The 25,351-nt window shown below is 42.1% G+C and overlaps 1 protein-coding gene across 1 annotated transcript in view; it reads right to left on the bottom strand.

Annotated features, from left to right (window-relative positions):
• Positions 1-12,544: 12,544 nt before the first annotated feature.
• The window catches only part of LOC135238183 (complement C1q-like protein 4), a 48,478-nt gene continuing 35,671 nt past the window's right edge, over positions 12,545-25,351 (bottom strand). The window contains exon 2 of the mRNA XM_064305898.1: positions 12,545-17,349. Within this exon, the coding sequence (XP_064161968.1) occupies positions 17,170-17,349 (180 nt within the window). The 3' untranslated portion in view covers positions 12,545-17,169. The remainder of the gene's footprint in view (positions 17,350-25,351) is intronic.

Genomic DNA, 25,351 nt, shown 5'->3' with positions numbered 1-25,351 from the left:
TCATTGAAAAATCGGTTACCTTTGTGTCCATTAGAATGAGTAGTGGATCTGATGACATCATTTGGATGTTTTTAGTCAAACTAATCACCTGTACACTATACAAATTAATGAATCTTTTTCCTCCAACAATGTGTTTTTTACGTAAATAGTTTTGATATATATTTGGTTCGTTGCCATACTGAAGTGGTTTACCTTTGTCATGGCACAGGTGCATCATTTGATGGTATTTCAGTACAAAGACCGTGGCAATGCAGACTCACTCACAAAGTGACTGTGCCTAGCAACAAGAGGGGGTATATGGCATATTGGCGGTGTGATTTCAGGCTCCTGAGATGTTCTTGTATGCTGATTTAGCTTGAAAAAAAAATTCCTGGGAAACTCTCGTTTAGATCTCTGCAGGGCATTCATGTTGCAGACAGCCGTTTGGGCTGAGAATTAGCATGACCGTTATTGCTGTTCCAGTGATAGAGGACAGATGAGTGATTGGATTACTACTGCTGGACCATCATGAATGGTCTTGAAAAGTGTAAAGACACGCACTTTGTAACAATTATTGCTATTTATCCTGGCTTGCTTTATCTAGTAAGTTAACTTTGATTGTAAATACAGTCATGTCTACAACGCAGTGTGACAGACGGCAGGGAGTGTCAGTACTCCCTCATGGACTTTGTGTTTTTGTCTCCCCCTATCTGTCAGTGTGTATTGTCACATGTGGTTTGGTTTGTTTTCTTCCATGTGCTCTGGACTCCGCCCCCCACCTGTTACCCCTTATCCCACTCACCTGTTCCTTGTTCCCTCATTACCCTCTGCCTATTTAAGACTGCATGCCTCACTTTAGTTTGTCAGTTTGTCTCAGACTGCTCCTGTGTGTTTTCCCAGCCTGTTTGTATGATAGTGTTTTTCGTGTATGACTCCTGCCTGATTGTTCTGACCTTGTTTTTGCCTTACGGACTTTTGGATTGTTTGCCGGCCTGATTTGTCTTTACCCGTGCTTGATCTCTGCCTGTCCCTGGATTTTGTCTTTGCCTGCTGTTTTGGAACTGCACCTGAATAAACTGTTTGGAACAGTATTCTGCCTTGGTCTGCTATTGAGTCCCTACCCGTATCGTGACAGGGAGAGGTGAGGGGAGTGGTAATTGAGGCCAGATATGTTGCAGCCCACTGGCTCCACCCCCAAGCCTTATATGGACTTCTGTCCCAACGAGGCAAGCCTGGGCTTCATTAAGCCATTAAGTGCATGGGGATAAAAGGGGAAGCGGTTTGCACCAACAGTGCAAAGTACCGAGAGGGAAACGCATGTTGGTGAGAGTGAGAGTGAGAGTGAGAGTGAGAGTGAGAGTGAGAGTGAGAGTGAGAGTGAGAGTGAGAGTGAGAGAGAGCGCTGAGAAATATCTGTGTGATTACCTGTTGTGACCTGGACTGTTTGACTAACTCCGCTGTGTACCGAACTGTTCTGGCTGAGGACCTGGTTTTTTTTTTTTATTACCCCTGGAATATGGAGAAAGGACAACGAGAACAGATTGTGGACTGTGAATTGGTTGCTGAATTTACCCCTTTCCCTCCGTTTGTAAATTTCCCTAATAAATCCCCCAATTGCACTCTAGATGTGTTTCGTGTGCGTGTTTAGTTATTGAATTGGTGACGTGGAAACCCCACGCCCGTGAGCCTGCCACAGCAGGAATTCCAGGAGGTGACCGTCTGAACTGCCTTTTGCAGAGGGAAACCTTGTGCAGTTACAGACTGAAGGTTCAGTTGAATTAAATTGTATTTGTATAGCACTTTTTACAAAGAGCATTGTCACAAGGTAGCTTTACAGAGATCTGTGCATGAACCCCTACCCCACCCACCCCAAGAGCGCGCTTAAGGGGATGTCAGGGATTTTACCCTATTTTTGTAAAGTGCTATAAAGGATACCAGCTTGTCCAGGTCAGGGCTGTCCAACCCTGTCTCTTAAGATCTACCCTCCTGTAAGTTTTCATTACAACCCTAATTTGGCAAACCTAATTCTACTAATTAGCAGCTCAATGAGATATCTAACTGTTGAATGAGGGTGTTAGGGTTGGAGTGAAAACATACAAGACAGTATATCTCCAGGAACAGGGTTGGGCAGCCCTGCTCTAGCTGTTGAATGAGATGTGCTTTGTTAGGGTTGGAGTGAAACCTACAGGATGGTAGATCTCTAGTTGTGGAATGAAACCTACAGGATGGTTGATCTCTAGCTGTTGAATGAGGTGTTTTTTTTTAGGGTTGGAGTGAAACCTACAGGATGGTAGATCTCCAGGAACAGGGGTGGGCAGCCCTGCTCTAGCTGTTGAATGGGGTGTTCTTTGTTAGGGTTGTAAAGTAAACCTGCTGGATGGTAGATCTCCAGGAGCAGGGTTGGGCAGCCCTGCTCTTACTGTTGAATGGGGTGTGCTTTGTTAGGTTTGGAGTGAAAGCCTGCAGGACGGTAGTTCTCCAGGAGTAGGGTTGGGCAGTCCTACTCTTGATGTTGAATGGGGTGTTCTTTGTTAGGATTGGAGTGAAACCTGCAGGATGGTAGATTTCCAGGAGCAGGGGTTTTGGCAGTCCAGTTTTAAAGCATTGTTCCCAACCTCGGTCCTGGGCCCCCCTGTGTATGCTGGTTTTAGTTTTGGTGCTTTTCACATTAGAGGGATTATTTACTCTCGTAAACTGCATGTTAGAAATGGGTATGCATGTCATGAAGAATAAAAGCCCTGCAGTATGTTCACATTGTGTTTATTGGTGCTATTGCACACGATTGCATAAAGACAGGTAACAGGTTATTGACTGATAAAATCAGTCATCCCTCAATAAAAGGTCGACAGAACCTCCTTGTCAGTCAGTTCACATAGCCCCTCCCCCTAGGACTGATAGTGATGTCCCCCCAGTGTCACGTGCTGCTTTTAGTGCATAGAACCCCAGACATGCTCCATACAGTTTCATACTGCTGGGCAATAAAAAAAAAATTCTAAGCAATGGGAAGTAGACATTAAAAAATGTCTACTTCCCATTGCCTTCATGCACAAAAAAGTTTAAATTGTTAAATAAGACTAAACTTAATAATGAATAGCAATAAATAGTCTACAGTGGTGTTGGCCTAAAGGTTTTACCGTCTGTGAAATATTTGTGGCAAGTTTCTTGTCTCTGTCACAGAACTGCTAGTCAGAGCCTTGTTTGTATGCCAATAATGTGTAATCAATTATTTCACAAGTCTGGTACAGAGATCCTGGGATCCAACAGTAGTGCTGTCTAGTTACACAGTCCAACCTTGCTCTGGTGCACTCCTTAGCAACACTGTGCAGAGCCACGTTCAGCTTTGACTTCTGCATGAAAAGCCTTCTAGCTACTCCCATGGACTGGTAGCATTGTCACATGACAAGGCAACGTTACATGTTAATTAAACTGCATTTGGCATCCAGCCTTTGAGGTTTTCTCTGTATGATTTCAACATGCAACTTGCATTTTCAGAGACAAATACTGTTAAATTGTAATACTCAACCTCAAAGTTCAATAGGCACCAGTAGATGCTATCTGCGAATGAGCTATAACTTACGGCATCAAGGTACACAGCATCAGCAAGAAATCAATTTAAATCTGATGTCATCGATGTGCAGAACTTAATTAAGTCATCTGTTGAGTAATCTGTGACTTGAGAGTCAGCGTTCTGTAGCACATACTTTGCTGTTTCTGGGAATATCCCCACCACAGAGACACGTTTCATTGCAAATCAGCCCAGGGTTTAAAAGTGTGGTTCTTTTCACAGTAGGCCTCTGAGACCAGGAGTGAGTAAGTGGATTCCATCCATCCATTATCTATACCTGCTTATTCCAGGTCAGGGTCGCGGGATGCGCTGGAGCCTATCCCAGCATGCATTGGGTGAGAGGCAGGAATACACCCTGGACACCATTCACACGCTCATACCTAGGGGCAATTTAGACTCTCCACTTAACTTGCTTGTCTTTGAACTGTGGGAGGAAACTGGAGAACCCAGTGCTACCCACTGCACCACCATCCCGCCCATGTAGTAATACATTTGAAATTTAATTTATAGTTTCTTTCTCAATGAAGGAACGTTGACAGTAAGATGAAGTGTTTTGTGATTCCTGTAGCAGGAATATTAAAGGGGCCTCCTTTTCAAAGTGCCACCCAAAGCCACATGCAGCCGCAGTAGGCTAATGATCCTCCTGGAGATGGTGATAACATGGCGTAGACTTCACACATACAGCAGGGATAGGAAAGCCTGACCCCGGAATGCCAGAGATGCACATTTTTCTAATTTATTTGAATTAATAGTTGAATTGGTGTTGGAGGTTTTCTGCATTCCACCACTCAGACATAATAACTGATCAAACTCTGCAATCAAGCTCAGACTGAACAATCTTTACAACTATGTTTTCACTTTGGAGATCCAAATATTGGACATACAGTAGCACAATTTTAAGTGAGCTGAAAAAGTTCAGGATGTTTACCAAGCTGCTAATTACTCACTCTAAGAGTCTCCAACTGTTTCTGATAGGCCGGCACAGACTTGGTAATCATCCCGGGGGGCCTAGTGACAGGGACACTGATAATCAGTGTTCTGGGATTATGTAAGAATTTCTGGAACAAATTTCTAATGGAAGACAGGTATTCCCAAAAGTTTCAGCGTCGTCTCAAACACCTGCGAGCGTTTTGGCTCAGAACATCTGCTGATGTTCAGACTCCCAAGCACTTCAAGAGCCTTCACCCAGCCGCACAGTTTAAAGAGCCTTCACCCAGACGCACAGTTTAAAGAGGCTTCACCCAGCCGCACAGTTTAAAGAGCCTTCACCCAGGCGCACAGTTTAAAGAGGCTTCACCCAGGCGCACAGTTTAAAGAGGCTTCACCCAGCCGCACAGTTTAAAGAGGCTTCACCCAGACGCACAGTTTAAAGAGGCTTCACCCAGCCGCACAGTTTAAAGAGGCTTCACCCAGACGCACAGTTTAAACAGGTGCAGGCGCTTTAAGGCTACCCAGGCGCACAGTTTAAAGAGGCTTCACCCAGCCGCACAGTTTAAAGAGGCTTCACCCAGCGCACAGTTTAAAGAGGCTTCACCCAGGCGCACAGTAAGAGCTTCACCGCGCCCATTTCAAAAGGCTTCACCCAGCACACAGTTTAGAGCTTCACCCAGAGCCAGTTTAAAGGTGTTCACCAGAGCACGTTAAAGACTTTCCAGCCGCACAGTTAAAGAGGCTTCACCCCGAGCACGTTAAAGTAGTTACCGGACAGTTGATAGAGGCTTACAGCCGACGTTTAAGAGGTTCACCCAGCGCACAGTTAAGAGTTCACCAGACGCATCAGTTTAAGGACTTCATAGCCGCCGTTTAAAGAGTCTTCAACCAGCCGCACAGTTTAAGAGCTTCACTCAGAGACAGTTTTAAAGAGGCTTCACCAGACCTAGTTTAAGAGGCTTCCCAGCCGACAGTTTACAGAGGCTTCACCAGCGCACAGTTAAGATGCATGTACACAGACGCACAGTTTTAAGAGGTTTCACCAGACGCACAGTTTAAGGGGCTTCACAGGGCACGCTTTAAGATGGCTTCACCCACCACAGCTTCTATAGAGGTTTACCCAGGCACAGTTTAAACGGCTTCATCCCAGGGACAGTTAAAAGGAGCTCACCCAGAGCACAGTTAAAGAGTTCACACTCACAGTTAAAGAGGCTTCAACACAGGCTGCAGTTAAAGAGGCTTGCACCGACGCACAGTTTAAAGAGCCTCACCAGCCAGCCAGTTTAAAGAGGCTTTCGGCGCACAGTTTAAGAGGCTTCACCAGGCACAGTTCAAAGGCTTCACCAGCGCAAGTTAAGCAGGCTTCACCAGACGCACAGTTAAGAGGCTTCACCCAGACGCACAGTTAAAGAGGCTTCACCAGGCCCAGTTTAAGGAGGCTTACCAGCGCACAGTTTAGCAGCCTTCACCCAATGCACGTTAAAGGGCTTCACCAGCCCAAGTTAAAGCCTCACCCAGGCGCACAGTTAAGAGGCTTCACCCAGCGCACAGTTTAAGAGGCTTCACCCAGCCGCACAGTTTAAAGAGGCTTCACCCAGACGCACAGTTTAAAGAGGCTTCACCCAGCCGCACAGTTTAAAGAGGCTTCACCCAGACGCACAGTTTAAACAGGCTTCGCCCAGGCGCACAGTTTAAAGAGCCTTCACCCAGGCGCACAGTTTAAAGAGGCTTCACCCAGCCGCACAGTTTAAAGAGGCTTCACCCAGCCGCACAGTTTAAAGAGGCTTCACCCAGACGCACAGTTTAAAGAGGCTTCACCCAGACGCACAGTTTAAAGAGGCTTCACCCAGGCACACAGTTTAAAGAGGCTTCACCCAGACGCACAGTTTAAAGAGGCTTCACCCAGACGCACAGTTTAAAGAGGCTTCACCCAGCCGCACAGTTTAAAGAGGCTTCACCCAGACGACAGTTTAAAGAGGCTTCACCCAGACGCACAGTTTAAAGAGGCTTCACCCAGCCGCACAGTTTAAAGAGGCTTCACCCAGCCGCACAGTTTAAAGAGGCTTCACCCAGACGCACAGTTTAAAGAGGCTTCACCCAGCCGCACAGTTTAAAGAGGCTTCACCCAGACGCACAGTTTAAAGAGGCTTCACCCAGCCGCACAGTTTAAAGAGGCTTCACCCAGACGCACAGTTTAAAGAGGCTTCACCCAGACGCACAGTTTAAAGAGGCTTCACCCAGACGCACAGTTTAAAGAGGCTTCACCCAGCCGCACAGTTTAAAGAGGCTTCACCCAGCCGCACAGTTTAAAGAGCCTTCACCCAGACGCACAGTTTAAAGAGGCTTCACCCAGACGCACAGTTTAAAGAGGCTTCACCCAGGCGCACAGTTTAAAGAGGCTTCACCCAGACGCACAGTTTAAAGAGGCTTCACCCAGACGCACAGTTTAAAGAGGCTTCACCCAGGCGCACAGTTTAAAGAGGCTTCACCCAGACGCACAGTTTAAAGAGGCTTCACCCAGCCGCACAGTTTAAAGAGGCTTCACCCAGGCGCACAGTTTAAAGAGGCTTCACCCAGACGCACAGTTTAAAGAGCCTTCACCCAGCCGCACAGTTTAAAGAGGCTTCACCCAGGCGCACAGTTTAAAGAGGCTTCACCCAGACGCACAGTTTAAAGAGCCTTCACCCAGACGCACAGTTTAAAGAGGCTTCACCCAGACGCACAGTTTAAAGAGGCTTCACCCAGACGCACAGTTTAAAGAGGCTTCACCCAGACGCACAGTTTAAAGAGGCTTCACCCAGGCGCACAGTTTAAAGAGGCTTCACCCAGCCGCACAGTTTAAAGAGCCTTCACCCAGACGCACAGTTTAAAGAGGCTTCACCCAGACGCACAGTTTAAAGAGGCTTCACCCAGGCGCACAGTTTAAAGAGGCTTCACCCAGCCGCACAGTTTAAAGAGCCTTCACCCAGACGCACAGTTTAAAGAGGCTTCACCCAGACGCACAGTTTAAAGAGGCTTCACCCAGGCGCACAGTTTAAAGAGGCTTCACCCAGGCGCACAGTTTAAAGAGGCTTCACCCAGCCGCACAGTTTAAAGAGCCTTCACCCAGACGCACAGTTTAAAGAGGCTTCACCCAGACGCACAGTTTAAAGAGCCTTCACCCAGACGCACAGTTTAAAGAGGCTTCACCCAGACGCACAGTTTAAAGAGGCTTCACCCAGGCGCACAGTTTAAAGAGCCTTCACCCAGACGCACAGTTTAAAGAGGCTTCACCCAGACGCACAGTTTAAAGAGCCTTCACCCAGGCGCACAGTGGAGAACATTGCTCCTGCTTGCCCTTTGCATAATGGATTCAAACAACATTTGTCTTTAGCTGTGGCGTATAAATAAATGGTGTGTTGAAGATGCATCCTGAAAACCTTCTTTGCATCCACGTAGAATACCATCATCCAGATGCAGCGTTAGCTTAGTATCGTTACGTTGGATAACTTGCCAGCTGTCTGGTGTTCCCAGGCTCTATGATTACCATTCACTAATGCATTCAGTGTGCACTGTGGCATATCCCCTGTTCTGTTCTTAACACCTGACACAGACTTATTCAGGAGAGTTTTGAACATAAACTTTAATTACTCGTTAGTTTGCTTGCTTGTCCTCACCTCATGGTGTTCATCGTTCCACCGTGCTTCCTTATGAATGCATGTACAAATTACTTGTCATTAGTCATTGTCTAAGTTTGTTGTCACAGCACCCACATGATTGGGTGCATGTGATTGCCTGCTTCTTGATTTATCTACCCTCCCTACCTTCCTTTCCACGTGTTAATTCCAGTGACAAATGTTACAACCCGGCTCAGTGGCAGGAATAAGAAGGGAGACCCCAGAAACGAAAAGATTCAAATCTCAAGAAAATATTCTTGATAAAAAAAGATTGTCAGTAAATGAGGTGGTGCAGTGGGTAGCACTGTCGCCTCACAGCACGAAGGTCCTAGGTTTGAATCCGTCTTTGTGGAGTCGTGTGGGCTTCCTCTGGGTACTCCGGTTTCCCACTCAGTCCAAAGACATGCAGGCTAACTGGAGACTCTAAATTACCCGTGTGGGTGAGGGAATGGTGAGTGAACAGTGTATGTGCCCTACTTGTGGTAGCCTGTCCAGGGTGTATTGCTGCCTCTTGCCCAATGCACGCTGGGCTCCAGCTCCAATGCCCCTGCGACCCTGCCCTAGCGACTATCCCACAATTCATTGGGAGAGAGTCTACCAACATAACAGACAAAACAGGGAGAAAACCACTCAGACACCCCGCAGGCGGAGACAGGGAACATCACACAAAGGGTTACCTACCTATTGCGGGTTTGTTGTGACCTTTGTATTCCCATTAACTGCTACTTGGATGTTGGAGATTTATAGAATTTAAGAATCTAGGTCTTTTCCTTGTGCACTATTTTAAAGTCATTCTGGATAAGAGCTTGTGCTAAATGCCTAAAATATAAATGTAATGTACAATGCAATCTTATGCTTAAAAACATATTCAGAGGGTGCAGAGTAAAATGTCTAGTGCTAATTCCACTCTTAATAGTAATGTTAGCAAAGTAATCGGTTAACAGTTGAATTAAGACTGTTAGAGTTGAGGTAAAATGGGCCATTTTACTGTGTACTGAACAGACAGATCCTCATTTGCTTGACTTTTTTCCCTATATAACACTCACTCTTTCATAATTCTGGGAGTTAAATGTGGTTTACGTTCATTTCCTGATTGTGAATGATATGCGCTATTCTCTGTATGGACATACAGGACCCATTATTGTTTTATTAAACTGCATCATTATTGCACACAATTTTCTGTGCTTGTTGCGGCTTTTAGTGAAGTTTTTGTTTTCTCTCTTGGACAATGACAATGTATTTTTTAAAGCGATTGTTTGTTTAAAATGCCTCCAAGTATTTGCAGGGCTTTATTCACTAACTTGTAGAACCTTACACAAGTGTTAAGTATTTGCTATGCAAATGATATACATTATATATTCAGAGATACGAGATATTCAGAGTGCAATATGGCATGTGACATGACAAAAATCAGATGAACCTTGACCATGTCTTTGTGACACTTTTTCAGTAGGCCTACTTCTTGGATAGATCAAAAGAATGAGTATAGCAAGACTGTATGTACTGGAGACAAATATGTATTGAAACTAATTATTTCCAACATTATTTTATTGAACTGATTTATCCATTTCAACCAAACCTTAGACCTGAGCAACACAGTTGTCACAACAACTGCCATTACCTGGGATGTAAACGACTGAAAATAAATTAAGTCTTAAACAACTCAAAAGTTAATTTTCCATAGTGTCATCAGGAATCAGTGCAATTTACCAGGAAGTCACTGAATCTGAGAAATTAGTGCTGTTGAAGAGGAGAATTCAATTCAATGAAAATACTTTATCAATTAATAAATTAAAAAGTAGGTATATCACAGTATAAGTAAAATAAAATAAAAACACAACATGACAACATATTGTGGACACATCATATGCATAAGTAAAAAAGGTGAATGCAAATGTTGACTTAGTGCCACAGTGCTGTATTTCAGTCATATGACTGCATTTCTGCTTCAGAGGTCAGTTCCAGGGTGATGTGATTTACCCAAGTAGGACATGGTCCTGGATTAGCACCCCATGTTGCTCCTGGAACAGCATTTCTATTAATCAATCACTGCCCTATGATGTCATCAGTACTGTAGCAAACAACCTCCCACTCCTGTGCCATTTCAAAATACCCTCCAAAACATAGAGGTAAGCTATTTTGTGTACCATAGCTCTGAATTTCATTCTGGGGATGTGCAAGTCAGTGCATTTGTAGTGCCGGTCCCAATCCGGTTAAATGAGGGGGTTGCGTCAGGAAGGGCATCCTCGTTAGATTCTCCAGCATTGATCTAGGATGATCATGGCATTGTTGATAATGTTATCACAGACGGAACTGCACTAGCTCAGCCAGCAAGCCAGCTAAAATGACTGAAAGTGCAGCGAAAATATTTTCAGTAAATCAAGGATTTTGATCTTCATGTTATGAATTGGAATGGAGAGCTACACAACAGCTTATATCTCTGGAAGGCAGGGTATTCAGGTGAATTTTGAAATGGCTTGGGGGAGGCTGTTTGGCACATGCTGATGACATCAGAGGGCAATGATTGGTTAATAGGAATGTTGTTCCAGAAGCAGCAATAGTGATGTTGATGCAGGAGCACAGCTACTTACCATAATTCACATCATGCATCAGTTGCACCAGCTGTGTGAAGAGTCAAACATGGCCTATTTATAACACAAGCGTTTACTAAATTCAGTTTACACGAGTGAATCAGACCTGGGATTGAGTGACTTTTTCCCCCATTTCCTCTCACTTTACCTGCTCAGGACTACCTAATAAATTCTGATTGGTCAACATCTGCAGCATCTCTCCAATGACTAGACGTATCTCTGCCTCAGTAATGATTTACTGATTGATTATTTAAGAAAAAAAGGTTTAAGTCATAGTTTTCTGTGAATGTGAAATTGCACATTGTAATTTAATATGGATTTGTTTAACTGGACTATCTATAATCACAATGTATCTTATGTACACACTGTGTATGGATCAACTATGTGGTTATGTCCCTGCGGCAGCCTAATTGATTGATTTACTGTTACTGTTTAATGTTGGCAATGTATTTCTTTGTTTTGCAACCACAGACTTACAGTTATAATGTTGTGTGACAACGATCTCCACCTGCATGCATTATTTTCCAGTTGGAATTTCAAGGGTTTCATCATCCAGATGAAAGACAAAGGTGCCTGCTCACTTCAGCAGTTGAAGGTTTTTTTTGTGCGTTGGGGCTAGGTGGATCAGCTTTCAATTCTCATTTTTAAGCAAAGGCACATAAACTGGGTAGCTGCAGTGTTGGAGTCACATCCATTTTACTTCTGTTAATTTAGGAGATGAAATGAAATTGAATTCATTGAAAAGAATCCCCATGGAAAATAGTGGGGATTCATGAATTACATTTGAGCTCCTTTCCTGTACTGACTGAATTTAAAAGGAACAGACCCCAACTGTGGGCAGCAGCTCATACTGTTTGCTGTTCAGAACTTTCAAAATAAATAATGATTGTCAAAAGTCGACAGCTGCAGATTCTGACAGTCCTGACATTAGTTTGGTTGTAAAGTTAATATGAAGGAATGATTCTGTAATCTTTGCAGACACATATTTAATTGATTCACAATTCATTCCTCCTATGTTACCACCAGAAGATACCGGTTGTTGTCAAGTGGAGCTGCATTTTTTGATCCACATTTTACATTGAAGCGTGAGCAGAAAAGAAAATATACAGGCTGAGAAACAGTGGTAGATATATGTACATGAAAGAGAGAGAGATAAAGGTCCTGGATCATCTTGTTTGTGAGAAAATGAAAGTCAGGCTTGCAGTTATTCCTGAGACACGGGGACTTGCATGTGTGCAGTTTAATGACTGGACATTCTTCAGGAAGGGAGCAGAGCTTTTCAGGCGTTTTATTCATTTTATTTTATCTGCTAAGATAGATACAACCTATCGTACATGGCACAGGGACAACAATCATATCCATATTAATAATATACATCACCTCTAAATAGTCACTGAACACCTTTAGTGCTGATAAAGACATTTGTATGTAATGTGCTACACAGGTGACAAGTCACATATGCACACAGACATAATAGTGAATATTATATCATTATTATTATGTAACTGGAAGAAAAAGAGGTTACCTGTAAAATACACTCAAATGTTTACAGTTATCAGGGCATTTGTGTTTTAGGTAGTGTTTACTTGTGCCTGCCAGGTTATGGTCTGTACTGAAGTAGACTGAAAAGGCCATGTCAACTGCACGAGCATGAATATACGAATAATAAAGCTCAGTAATGCTAGTGTGTGTGATAATGAGTTATTCTTATGTGTCTGTAAATATTGGTAAATATTGTGGTGAACTACAACTAAATACACAACCAAAACTACCTGTTGTGCATTCTCAACTAGGTATGAAATTGTAGGAATATGTGAATATGTTTTCCTGCAGAAAAGTTATTTTTCCCCACAAATAAAGAGAATTTAGAAATATTACTTGGATGAGTTAGCAGTATATATGCATAATTGGTACAGTTAGTTACAGCATTTTCCACAGTAATGTTTACACTGATGTGGAAATGATAATTGTTGCATCACATTTTATGAATGTATATGCTGTTCCTTATCTTCAGTGTAGTAGGAAGTAGTGAGGCATTACATTTTCAAGTGGACAATAAATAAGCTGATATTGTTTTCTGGCCCCCTAATCAACCCTAATCTCCTACAAACCCCACAATGCACTGGGTGCTTATTGTGCACACTGGGGTGGTGGGGCCAGGGAGATACAGAGAGTCGCAGATTAAATGCTTGCTGTCTGTTACACTGATGTACTCTTTTCCCCTGCTCCATAGCAGAGATATTATCAGTATACATGTAAACAACATGTATGCATTTCATATGAATTTTCACAAAGTAAAAATGCTGGTAAAAAAAAGAGCATGCGGCTTATTTAGTGCAGGACAGCCACCGTTCCCTTGTTCTTTATATTGAGAATGTAAAGACTTTTCTAATTCACCAGCAGGGCAATGTAGTTCGGTCATCCGGTCCTGTGATCATGTGAAAATTGAGAAATGGGAAGGTGAGGTCTCTGCCAAAGAGATGGATTTCACGTGAATCCTACATTAATTGTAAGATTTAGTTTTGCTTTAAATTTGAATTGGCAATAATTTCCAGTAGAATTCAAGTCCAAACGCATTAGGAGCTCAATATGCTTTGCCTTTAGTTAAAAAAACCAAGCCATGTTTCCCCTTCTGATTCCTTCAGTATTATGCTTTCAGTGATCACAGGGATTAACATAAACTGCACCCAGAAAATACAAGATATTGTTAGTTTTGTTATGTCATGGAAAAATAATGCAGTGCATGCTTAAGAGGTTAAATGTGAGCCTCAGTGATGGAGCTGCATTACTGCTGTTCTCAGGGTTAATGGCTTGCCTTCACATAAATTGAGCTATTCCCTGTGATGCATGTAAATCAGCCATTACACCAATTCCAGTGACCTCACATATCACCTGTGGCATTAATCAACAAAGCAGTCAGCATCAGTGTGCCGTATGACATGGTTATTCAGCTACTGGCCCTAACTGTCAAATGTAGCCCATTATAGAAATACAGTGCTCATGGCCCCTTGGTCATGGGGAAAAATAACTCCAAAGATAACTATCCTGATGCACTAAAAGACGTGACCGTCCTGGTCTGCTTCTCCAGTGTCAGTATAGCAACAGAATAATAAGTAATAGCTGTGCATGTTATACTTTGTTCATGAACAATAAATCTTATCCATACATTGTTCTCTGAATAGTAGCTTATGTAGATAATATCTGGCCTGTAGGCACTGTTTTAAGGAAATGAAGCCCCAGGAATAACCTGTTGGAGCGGACATCTTCAGCACATCTGGTCTGGTTGGTTAAAACCTGTACTCTGTAGCACGAGTGATGCTGCTGTCTTCGTTTTCTGCTCTAGTTATAAAGTTACGTTGTGCTTCTCATGGCATTCGCTTGGAAAATTTTACACAGAGCCTTAACAAGACCTTCTACCTTAAAATCAGAGAGACTGATCGTCCTTCAACTGTTCCTGCTGTGCTCTGATGTGATGTACATAGATGAAAAAAGTACTGAATTATTTTAATAACTTGTATATTGCTGAAGCATGTGTGTGCTACTGCTGACATCGGTGGCATGGATGACATGTGCCCAGTAATACTGCTGGCAGATACAGTACTCGACCCCCAGCTGAGCCTGATAAAGGTCAGGGCTGGACAACTCTAATTAGATAAAGGTCCTCCTTCATGGTCACCCTGTGGTCTAAGATACTATGATTACAAGAGGGATTAACAGTTTGCATCTGAATTACTTTTCTTAGCCATAAGCAGTTTAACATATGCTAATGAGAATTAAAACCCTGGCACTTTTTGCTTTAAGTTCCTTGTGTAATTACAGTCTGTCTCATCTGCCACCAATTAAGGACTACTCTGATATCATTTCATAAAGGACTGCTCTGATATCATTTCATTAAGGACGACTCTGATATCATTTCATCAAGGACTACTCTGATATCGCTTCATTAAGGACTACTCTGATATTGTTTCATTGAGGACTACTCTTATATCAGTTCATTGAGGACTACTCTGATATCATTTCATTAAGGACTAGTCTGATATCGTTTCATTGAGGACTACTCTTATATCATTTCATTAAGGACTACTCTGATAATGTTTCATTGAAAACTCTCTACTGACACACAGTCCCTGTTCAGACTTGGGCACATATTAAATTAGACCAACAGTTCAATTTGCCAAAGGAATTAAATTCTACATGGGTAGATGAAAACTAAAATTAGCATATGTGACAGATGTCTTCACCATGTCTTAAGCTCTGTATCTCTATAACCACAACATGTAGATATTTTAAATCCTAATTTTGCATATTGCATGCACTGGAATTCACACACACAGACATACAGACAGACACACACACACACACACACATACATGTGCTCACACACATACAGAGATGCACACACACATAAATTAGTTCACACATTCATATAAACATATTGCATAATCCTCTACACACTGACATTTTTGAACAAATATCTACTGCACTGTACAAAATTAACAAGACAGTAGTTTGTGGGGGATTGCAGCACAATTTTTGAATTGTTGTACAACTTTTCAGTCAGGGATGAAACTGAACACTCACAGCGCGCAGGCATACACTGTACAATAGCAAGTACATTGGCTTATCTTAAATTCCCACAGCAATGGTAATGATTTTAAACAAACCCCAATTAAGACATTCTTAAGCAGACTCATGATGTCAAATGCCCTCTATAAAGAAGACTGGACTGAATGCTGAAAAATGGATTGTCATTAAATTTGAGCAATGGAATGATTTGCTAGAAGTCATTAGTGTATGACAGTAAAGTATGCCTTTATGTGGTCAGATTAAAGCAGCACAGCCCAGGTGGGGCACTGTGCATTGCTGTAGCTCAATGTGCTAATTAGCTGAACATGGCAACGCCAGTTCAGGGGTTACACAACAGCAAAATGGCATTGTCGTCTGCCGTCCATGAGCTGATTAAGAAATGAAACATGCATAACAGATTATGTAAATCATTTGACTGCTTAAATGAACAGAAACTGGCATGTAATTTGGAACGAGAGCCAGCCAATCCGCTGATGACGAATCTCGATGAATGTTTCTCCATGTGAATAGTCAACCCTTTTGCCTTAAACACATCTGCTACGTCGTTCATATGACCAAAACATCAGATGTTTCAGATTTTTAAAAAACTTAGAAAAAAAGAAGAAAAAAGGAAATTCAGATTGGTTGTAACTGCAGTGTGTTATCCTCTCAGATGGATATGTTTTCAGACACACTTGTGAGGTGGCTGTGGCATGTTGGAAATCCATGGTGGTTGGAGCATTGAGGCAGAAAGGCATTGTGGGTATCATGGCTTTCAATCACACCGCAACTGCCTCCCCCAACCATACCACATTCTTAGACCTGTGAAAAGGTGAGCTGCTTCAGTGTGTGGGGGAGGGGGGGTTAAATTAATTTAAATTTCCTTCCTGTAGTGGTCCAGTGATGCAGTTCCATACATTTTAAAACATTTTTTCCATCTCGAGATTCCATCTTGCATTATTCCTGTCCATTGCTTCCAACATCCAGTGAACACTGACATAAATAAGCAAGCAAATTCTTGAGTACTACTGCACTACATGAGTCATCGGTATATAGCATTTAAGCAGCAAGTCTTGTACACACTTCAACTGGGTTTATGAAATTAATGGGTTTTGGTGACTATAATAACATGCCACACCGGTGACAGGCTCAAGGGCTAACCAGGCCCTTTGTGTTCTTGGCATGAGTCCCCTGTAACGTGTCTTTTCACAACAGCAGCAGTATTTTTTAAAACAGTTTTTTTAGTGATTTTTGTTGATGTATGCAGTGGTGCGAGGCTGGTCAGAGAAGCTCCAGTGTCTGAGCAATGACAGTTGTGGGACATGGGGAGGTGGGGGAGTGTGAGGGGGGGGGGGGTGTCTTGGTTGGTGAACAAGCTGAAGAAAGTGCTGTATTTATGGTGGTGTTAGCCTGCAGGCCAAAGACAGACTGATAGACAGAGAGAGAGAGAGAGAGAGTGCATGCATGTGCATATGTGTGTTAGCATGAGCATGTGTGTGTGTATGTATATATGTGTATATGTCTTTGCATGTGCATGTGTCAGTGTGCCTGTATGCACGTCTGTGCCTGTGTGCCTGTATGTGCGTGTATCTGTGTCTGTGCGTGTGTGTGTCTGTACGTGCATGTGCGTGTGTCTGTACGGGTGTGTGTCTGTACGTGCGTGTGTCTGTACATGCGTGTGCATGTGTGTCTGTACGTGCGTGTGTCTGTACGTATATGTGCGTGTGTGTCTGTACCAGCGTGTGTGCGTGTGTGTGTGTTTGTACATGCGTGTGTGTGTGTCTGTACGTGCATGTGCGTGAGTGAGAAGGTGGCCAGGATCAGTCTGGGTAGATGAGGAAGCCGGAGAAGGTTGTGTGCATGAGTGAGAAGGTGGCCAGGATCAGTCCGGGTAGATGAGGAAGCCGGAGAAGGTGCTGTATTTGTTGGTGTTGCCCCCGTGCACTTTCCCCCCGTCCAGCTGCACACACACCTCATCCCCCACATCCAGGTGCAAGATCACACTGTTGGAGGCGTAGTCATAGTTCTGATCAGCATCCTGCGCGATGGCACTGGCCCTCACCTGAGACAGAGAGAGAGAGAGAGATGGGGGTGTTGGGAAAGAGACAGAGGGGAGGAGAGGAAGAGAGTGAAACGGGGGATAGGAAAGAGACAGAGGGGAGGAGAGGAAGATGGGTAGATGAAAAGGGTGGGAGTCAGAGACATTGGTTGCACAGCTCAGCTGGTCAAAAGAAAACACACACCTTTCTAGAGAGGTATGCAGGTGTGAGGGGTCAACGAGACATTTCCTTTATCAACCAGAATGTCACAGTAAATCTACAGGTACGTTATTTCTATGTAAAGACCATTACACCATAAGACAAGTAAATACAACAAGCCTAGTTTAGCCAGACTCTGAGTTCTACCAGGGGGAACTATCTCTCACAGAAACTTTTGGCCCATAAATGCATTATGGTTTTCCATGTATTTCTTTGCCCTTTGCAGCCTTCTTTTCTTGCAGATACCGGAAGCAAATTCCTCCCCATTGAGTCAATTAGACTTAGAGCTAAATTGGGTGATCAGTTCTGTCAAATATAACTTTTCTAAAATAAGAACTCATGGCCCCAAATGTAGCTTCAGTTATGCCAAATGTCTGTGCTTGCCCTGATTTAAACACAGCTTGTATTGGTCCACACACCTGTGACCAGCAGATCGAATGTTTTCACCGTACTCATTTTTATTTTTTACTGAGCCCCCTCACATTTTCAATCACATGGAGCCTCATTTATAAAGATTTGCAAAGGTTCTACATGAAAAGGTTATGTACACACAAAAAAAGAATAATATCCTGAAAATAATATCCAAAAATATCTGGATTTATGAAACCATCTGCACGCAACTTAAAATTTTGCAGCTGTTGATCTGCAAAGCATGGTCAAAATAACCCTTTCCACACCTTGTGAAAAATTCCTAAATTCTAACTTGCTGGCTGAAATTAGCTTGTAATTTGCTGTAATTCATTTCACGGTATGTTCAATAACAATTACAATACTGAAATTATTACTGTAATAATGGGTTTCACAGTGTACTTTCTGTAAATACAATTGCAGTACCTATTATTACAGTAATAATGTCAGAACTGCAATTGTTAAAATAAACATACTGTGAAATGTATGCAACTCACAGGTGACATTTTTCACAATAAGATACAATAATATTTTATAGTCTGACTACAGAGAAAGTTTTCTTGCATCTTAAAGCAGCACAATTCCACATAGTTACAAGCATGAAAGACAGATATATTCATACAAAATTCATTACATCCACAGAAATAAATCCTTGATTAAACCCCTCAACAATAAATTGAAATCACATTATTGATCTCGTGTTCAGCATTCAAATGTATTCTGGGATGGAAGAGCACTTCACTCTCAGAACAACACATACTGTAACATCATTTTTTACACACCTCCATGACTAGGTGAGGACAACATATTTTGAGTTACTTTCAACACAGTCTGTTTGAAAAAGTGTTGTTTGTGACATGTAAATTGTATATTTGTAACACAAAACTAGTAAATGAGACATAAATCTTGTTGGATATTAACACATCCTTCTTGAGTCTGTTGAATCGCATGCATTTGTACAGTAGTGCTCTAATCTGCCTCCCCAATGGCATGATATGAAACTGTGACTGTAACACACGGAGGTGACACCGGCAAAATAATTGTTTTCCGGTCAGTCTGGATGCTTAAATATGTACTTTCAGAACCCTAAAAAGACAGAAACTACTCAGGCCTGGATGCTCCTCTGACATGGGACATGGTGATTAGACGGCTGTGGGACGGCTGTGTACTTTCATATGAAGTGAGAGGAATCGAGTGAACCGGGCCGGCGGGACATTGACCTGCATTTCACTACTTGGCCATCAGAGTCGCCACTTCCCACGGTCTCCAGAATATCTTAACGCACGGGTCGTAGTTTGTGTAAATGTCCATGTTTTGATGTCAAGTTTGTTTTTATAAATCTCAAATCTGTGGGGAAAGTGGCATACACATCTTTTTTGAGTGTATTCACCTTTTATAAATGAAGCCCCAGTTAGCTACTTTTCAACTAGACTAAAATGACATCCTTTCACACAACTGAAGAGAGGCTAGTTCTCCTGAGGGAACAAAACCCATATCATCCAAATGATTTTCTAATGAGAACAACTGAATGAACACCATTCAAGAGATACCGGAAAAGATTGGGACTACTGGTAGGCTAAGTGTATGAAGCCAGCACTGCTACTTGTAACCGTGTTTTGGTTTGTAATTGGAATAACGTTGGCTAGCTAGCTGAAAATGTGTGCAACGTAATAAGACTTTAAAAGGTGTGAAACAGAAGGATGTTGGCTTCACAGCTGAAAGATGTAGCAAATTGTATATGGCAACGTTTACTCCACTTGTTTAACATTAACTTGATTCCTAGCATAATATCAGTAATGTAGATACATATTTTTGCCTGGACTATAGCTTTTTCGGAGGCATTTGGTGTTTTGTTTTCAAATTTTCCTTTTTGATTTTCAGGGCAGTTGATCTTGCACACAATAAGAGTAGTCTTCTTGTATTTAATGGCAGTCCGCACAGCAGTTCACTCCACCACCTACTGGTCTGGAGTGTACTAACCAGGCATTCGCGTTTCCACAATAGGGACTTACTCAGTCAGTCAGTCACTCACTCACTCAAAGTCCATTAAATAAATAAATATAAATACTAATAAATAAAATAGCATTGTATACACATAAATGGCACAAATAAAGGGCATAATGTTTTCTAAAAAGCTGAACATAAATACTAAAACCCGAAATGCATATTCCTATAGTACAGCCATACAGCAGAGTACAAACAAGACTGTGTCAATCAGACACCATTTGGTGTATGAGCAGCACAATGGCTTTGTCAGGTGAAAGTAGTTCAAACTCCTTGGTTTGATTTAAAGTTTGTTGTGAGGGTGTCATTCTTTGAAAGCTCTACTGTGTTTTTGGAAAGTCGATGCTTAACTGCTTTTTCTCGTCTCCACCCCAGCCCACCCCCACCGTCTCTCGATCAGTCTCTATAAAACTGACATTTCTCATGTCTCATGAATCATCAATCACACAGCAAACCGGTTAGCTAGATTAAACTAGATTATGGTCAATTAAATGTTAATTGCAGGGGTGGGAGGGGGGAGGTAGGGAGTGAAAAGGTTTATGGCGTATTTGTGTGACATTTCACAACTTTGCTAGCAGCGACTAGGCCACCTTCCTCTGTCCCTCACACACTGTCCTGTGATCTGACTGCATACTGTAAATTACTGCCCTAATAGCCTCTTTTCTTTTGATCTGATCAAATCACCATGGAAGGTCATTTTGACCCTGAAAAACATGGGTGGTGAGTCTCAAACACCACTATGACTACACCCTGCTTTCATTTCTGTTCATTTGGATCAATGGAGACCGATCGCCAATCAATCATCTGCCTCTCCACTCCATCGTTTGTGTTGATGAACCACATCACTGGCACCGGAATTGGGTTTGGGGGGTAGATAAGACATTTATTTTATGATCTTATAAACCTTAATGTAACAGAATGCCCAGACAAGATTTGCATTTTACAGTTTTTTACGATTGCTTTGACTCATTTTGCACAGCAGAATTTCAGTGTACAAAATTCAAAATGCAAAGTGCCAAACTGACTTTCAAAATTCATACTCTAAGACACTACATCCTATGCTGACATACAAAGTGTGAAACTGTTAACGCAAACAACAACAGGTGTTTGTATTCATGTCTCAGTACTTCCAACAACCTTGCCCAGGTGAGTAGCATTGCAACACAATTGATAATCTCTTCACCACTACATAAAAGGCTGCTTAGAAACCTGAATGGCAGTTTCTGACAGCATGGAGCAGGTCGATGAGGTTGAGGTTGGTAACGAAGGACCAGGTCGTGGACGGGGTCGTGGTCGTAGACTGGGTCGCGGTTGTGGCCAAGGAGGCAGAAGAGCAGTTGTGTCCACCTTACTCCCCCTTTCTGAACTCCACCTCGGCATGGAGGTGGAAGGTATACGATAGGCAGCCATATGAGCAGGCAACGCTCCTTCAGGCCATGGATGAGGCATGCGATGACATTACAGCCCAGCAGTGTCAGGGGTGGATAAGGCACTCTAAAAGATTTTACCAGCGCTGTCTTGACAACGATGACATCAGATGCAACGTCGAGGCAAAATGTTGCTTTAGCACCGAAAAGCAGCTTTTTTTACTTTACAGTAAAGTTTGTTGTTACTGTAACTGTTTTTGCTTTAACTGTTGTTTTTGTTTTTACTGTACAATGCAGTTGAGTTTACAGTACTGCATTACTGTATGATTTTTCTTTAATGATTAAACTTCATATAATCTAATCTAATATTTTGTTTGTCTTTCATGAAAACACAAGCGCTATACTGCAGTCTATCACAGGGGATGCTTGCTGTACATAATTTCAAGTACTTATGAGGAAATTACCATTGCATAGTCTTTTTTGCTAACAAGTATTTTGTGTTTTACTGCATTATTTGATAATGACCATTGTATTTGAAAATGCACCAATAATTAAACTTCAGCAATGAACATGTCCACTGTTCTGACACTATGATAAACTTTTGCATGAAATACAATCTAATTTGGTTCAGTTGCTTCTATTGTGCATGCTATATAGGATTTTGAGCCCAAGATTAGGAGTATAGCATTTTGCGTTATGACCAAAGAACACTTTCAAACTCTTTTTTGATCAGAAGGATTTTGTGTTTGGCAGCATTATTTGATGATGACTGCTGCATATTGAAAATGCAGCAATGATTTAACTTCATTGTTTGAAATATCTAATGTTCTGGGCCCAGGAGTTCAAAACTTTTTTATCTCAATCAGATCCGATCAGATTTTTAAATCCCATATTTTGTGATCCAGGATCAGGCAGCTCTGCCAGATTTTGTCCTGGTATTTCAAAGCAATTCAGGATAGGATCACGCTGATCCAGACTCAGACTGTTCAAGATTACTAGATCCTGATTATCAATGCTTTAAAGCACTGGAACATTACTGAGAAAGATTACGATTTTCTAACCTTCAAATTATATATTATATTCGGGGGGCTTTCAAGGTTTGTTTGTAAACATTAAAGCAAAACAGGCTTGTATTTTGATAAACTTATTATTTGGTTGAATGCACTGCTCTGAGAGGTAGGCTAGAGGCCCCAGTAAATGTGACAGAAAAAAGTAAATAAAAATGTTGCAACCATTGAGCCTACAAACAATGTTTAATTTACAAACTCTACCATCTTTTTTAAATTGAAATGTATTTTGAATTAATTGTATACTATATTTTTTTCTGGTAATCCACTCTAAATTCACCCTTCTACTGGGATCAAGGTAATCCAGATTTTTTGGATCAAAATGATTCCAATCCTATGTTAAAGTTTTGAACTACGCATTTTGAAGATTTGATCCAGATTAAAGCTAGGATTCGATTACCTGATCTAATCGGATTCCAAAGTGATCCCAATCCTGTTTTTTGGTTTTGAACTACCCATGGATTTAATCAATTTAATTGATAGTCAAAATCTGATCAGATCACTTTTGAACTCCTGGGCCCTGGTGCTGTGATAAACGTTTGCATATAATATTCTCTGATTTGACACTGGTATTTTTATTTTGCATGCTATATTACATTTAGCATTCTGTGTTAAGAGTTTTGCACATTGAAACTCTGTTGTGCAAAATGAGTCAAAGCAATCGTAAAAAAACTGTAATCCAGCCAAAGACAGGTACAGTGCCCTTCCAAAGCATGGTAACAGTAGAGTGAAATGAGTTATTTTCTCTATACGTTTAAGGCATTTGGATTTGAGATCAAAAGATGAATATGGTTTGTTAGGAGGAGACTGATAATGTATGCTAATTATTTTAGCAGTGACAGTTAATTGTGTTGGGCTAATATTTTTGTGACCTATTTTCACACCATGCAACCTAAAGCCCATGAAGTTGGTTGTTTCCCAATCTAAAATTTCCCCAGTTTCAGTATGAACAAATAAAGGAAAAGAATGCAAGACATGATCACTAATTTAACTGGAATGTGGAGCATGTCCTGATTGTCCAGTGCATGATCACAACTTCCATGTGTTGTTGCATAATTGAAATACCGAAATCTAACAGGACAAAGACACTAGCGCTCACACTAGTATGGCATCATGGAATGTTGTACATAGGAAGCAAAATTCATGACATTTTCATGCTGCAATCTATATTTCTGGCCTGGTTGAAATGATTTAGCGATCTTTTGAACTCTGCCCCTTTTGCAGTTAATTACATGCTGTGGATTGAATCACTGCTTTCCTCTGCAAGGGTGGCTGTAGCAAGGACTTCCATTTGAATGGGAAAATTTTAAACGGCCGCAGGAGATGAGGCGAAATGCTCTTCACTTTCTCCGCCCTCCCTCCTCCCTCCTTTTCCTCTCTTTCTCTGTGGCACGTGTGCAGCCTTGATGATTTGCTCTCCCCACTCTGGGGCCGTGGCTTAATGTCATCGGTATTGAAGATGGCCTGTCTGACAGGCCCCCCCCCCCGGCATTGTGGGAAATGGATGAGCCGGGTGCGGACCTCCCTGACCCGGGCCTCCATTGAGAAGGCATCCCCACTCGCCTGTATTGACCACAGGGGAGCTGGCCAATGTTCTACAGCCCCAACCTGTGGAACGAGCTTGGGTGGGGGGTGGATGGGAGCCAAACATGTGCAAGGAATTGTGACACATTGGCATGTGCGTGTGTGTGTGTGCACGTATCTGTGTGTGTGTGAGTGTGTGTGTGCATGCACGTATCTGTGTGTGTGAGTGGGGGGGGAGTGATTGTATCTGTGTGCGTGTGTGTGTGTGTGGAGGAGGTGTGCATCTGTGTGTGTGTATGCGCGTATCTGTGTGTATGTGCGTATCTGTGTGTGTGCGTGTGCATGCGTATCTGTGTGTGTGCGCATCAGAGTGTGCGTGTACGCCTATCTGTGTGTGTGTGTTATGTGTGTGTGTGTGTGTGGGGGGGGTGCGTATCTGTGTGTGTGTGTGCAAGTGTGTGTGTCTACATGTTGTATGTCTGTGCATGTGCGTGTGTGTGCATATGTCTCTTTGTGTGTGTGTGTGTGTGTGTGTCTGGGTGTAGTGCTGTAGAAGGAGTGTGGACATTGGTATCGACCTGTTGCATATATTCCTGAGGAGAAAATCATTAGCATAATATTGACTGACTGGCTCTGCTCTAGTGAGAGAGAGTGGTCACATCTACGTGCTGTGTATGAGTTGCACTGTATTGACCTGTAACTGCAGATCTGTGTTTGATTATTTGTACAGTGTATCATATTATTTCTGTAGTGCTGCACTTACACACAGGTTCAGTATTGTGCTAAGTGATAGCACTGACATAGTGCTTTAATGCACACTGGTTCAGTATTGTGCTAAGTCATTGCACTGATTTAATGCCTTCATATTGTTTCTTTTACATATGCTACTACAATTACTGCAACTGTTACTGTAACTTCAGCAACTCTCACTATGAAGATCTGTGCTCAAATAGCAAATAACAAAGTCCCTTTTGGCATGGCATGATCTGACTACTGTTGCTTTAATAAAGCAATTCTACTGTATAGCTTTAGTGAGAGAGACCGGTCACATCTATGCACTGCACATGACTTGCACTGTACTGACCTCTAACTATTTTAACTATTTAAATTATATTTCTCAGAACACCAACATGAAAGCGCACCAAACCTAAAGCCATAGTTAACTTTCAAAAATATTTAGTTTTAAGCATTAAAAAACACTGTGCCAGTGGCATCACAGAGTGCAAAGCTGAATATGGGTGCAATAAATCCTATCTCATTCCTCTAAACAACTGGGCATTCTACTATAATTACTATATCTGCGTGTATGTCTTCAGCTGCCTCTACAATACCTAGTCCTACTGCTGTGAGTGGCAATGTAAGTACATGCACTTCTGTCATAGGCTGCTCTTGCTGTGGCTATGGCAAACACAAGCAGGAATGACATTTTAACACAA

This window comes from Anguilla rostrata, chromosome 13 (genome assembly GCF_018555375.3).
Source record: "Anguilla rostrata isolate EN2019 chromosome 13, ASM1855537v3, whole genome shotgun sequence".
In the NCBI taxonomy this organism is placed as follows: Eukaryota; Metazoa; Chordata; class Actinopteri; order Anguilliformes; family Anguillidae; genus Anguilla; species Anguilla rostrata.
The sequence above is the reverse complement of the archived record's forward strand: the minus strand, read 5'-3'. Positions and strand labels throughout refer to the sequence as shown.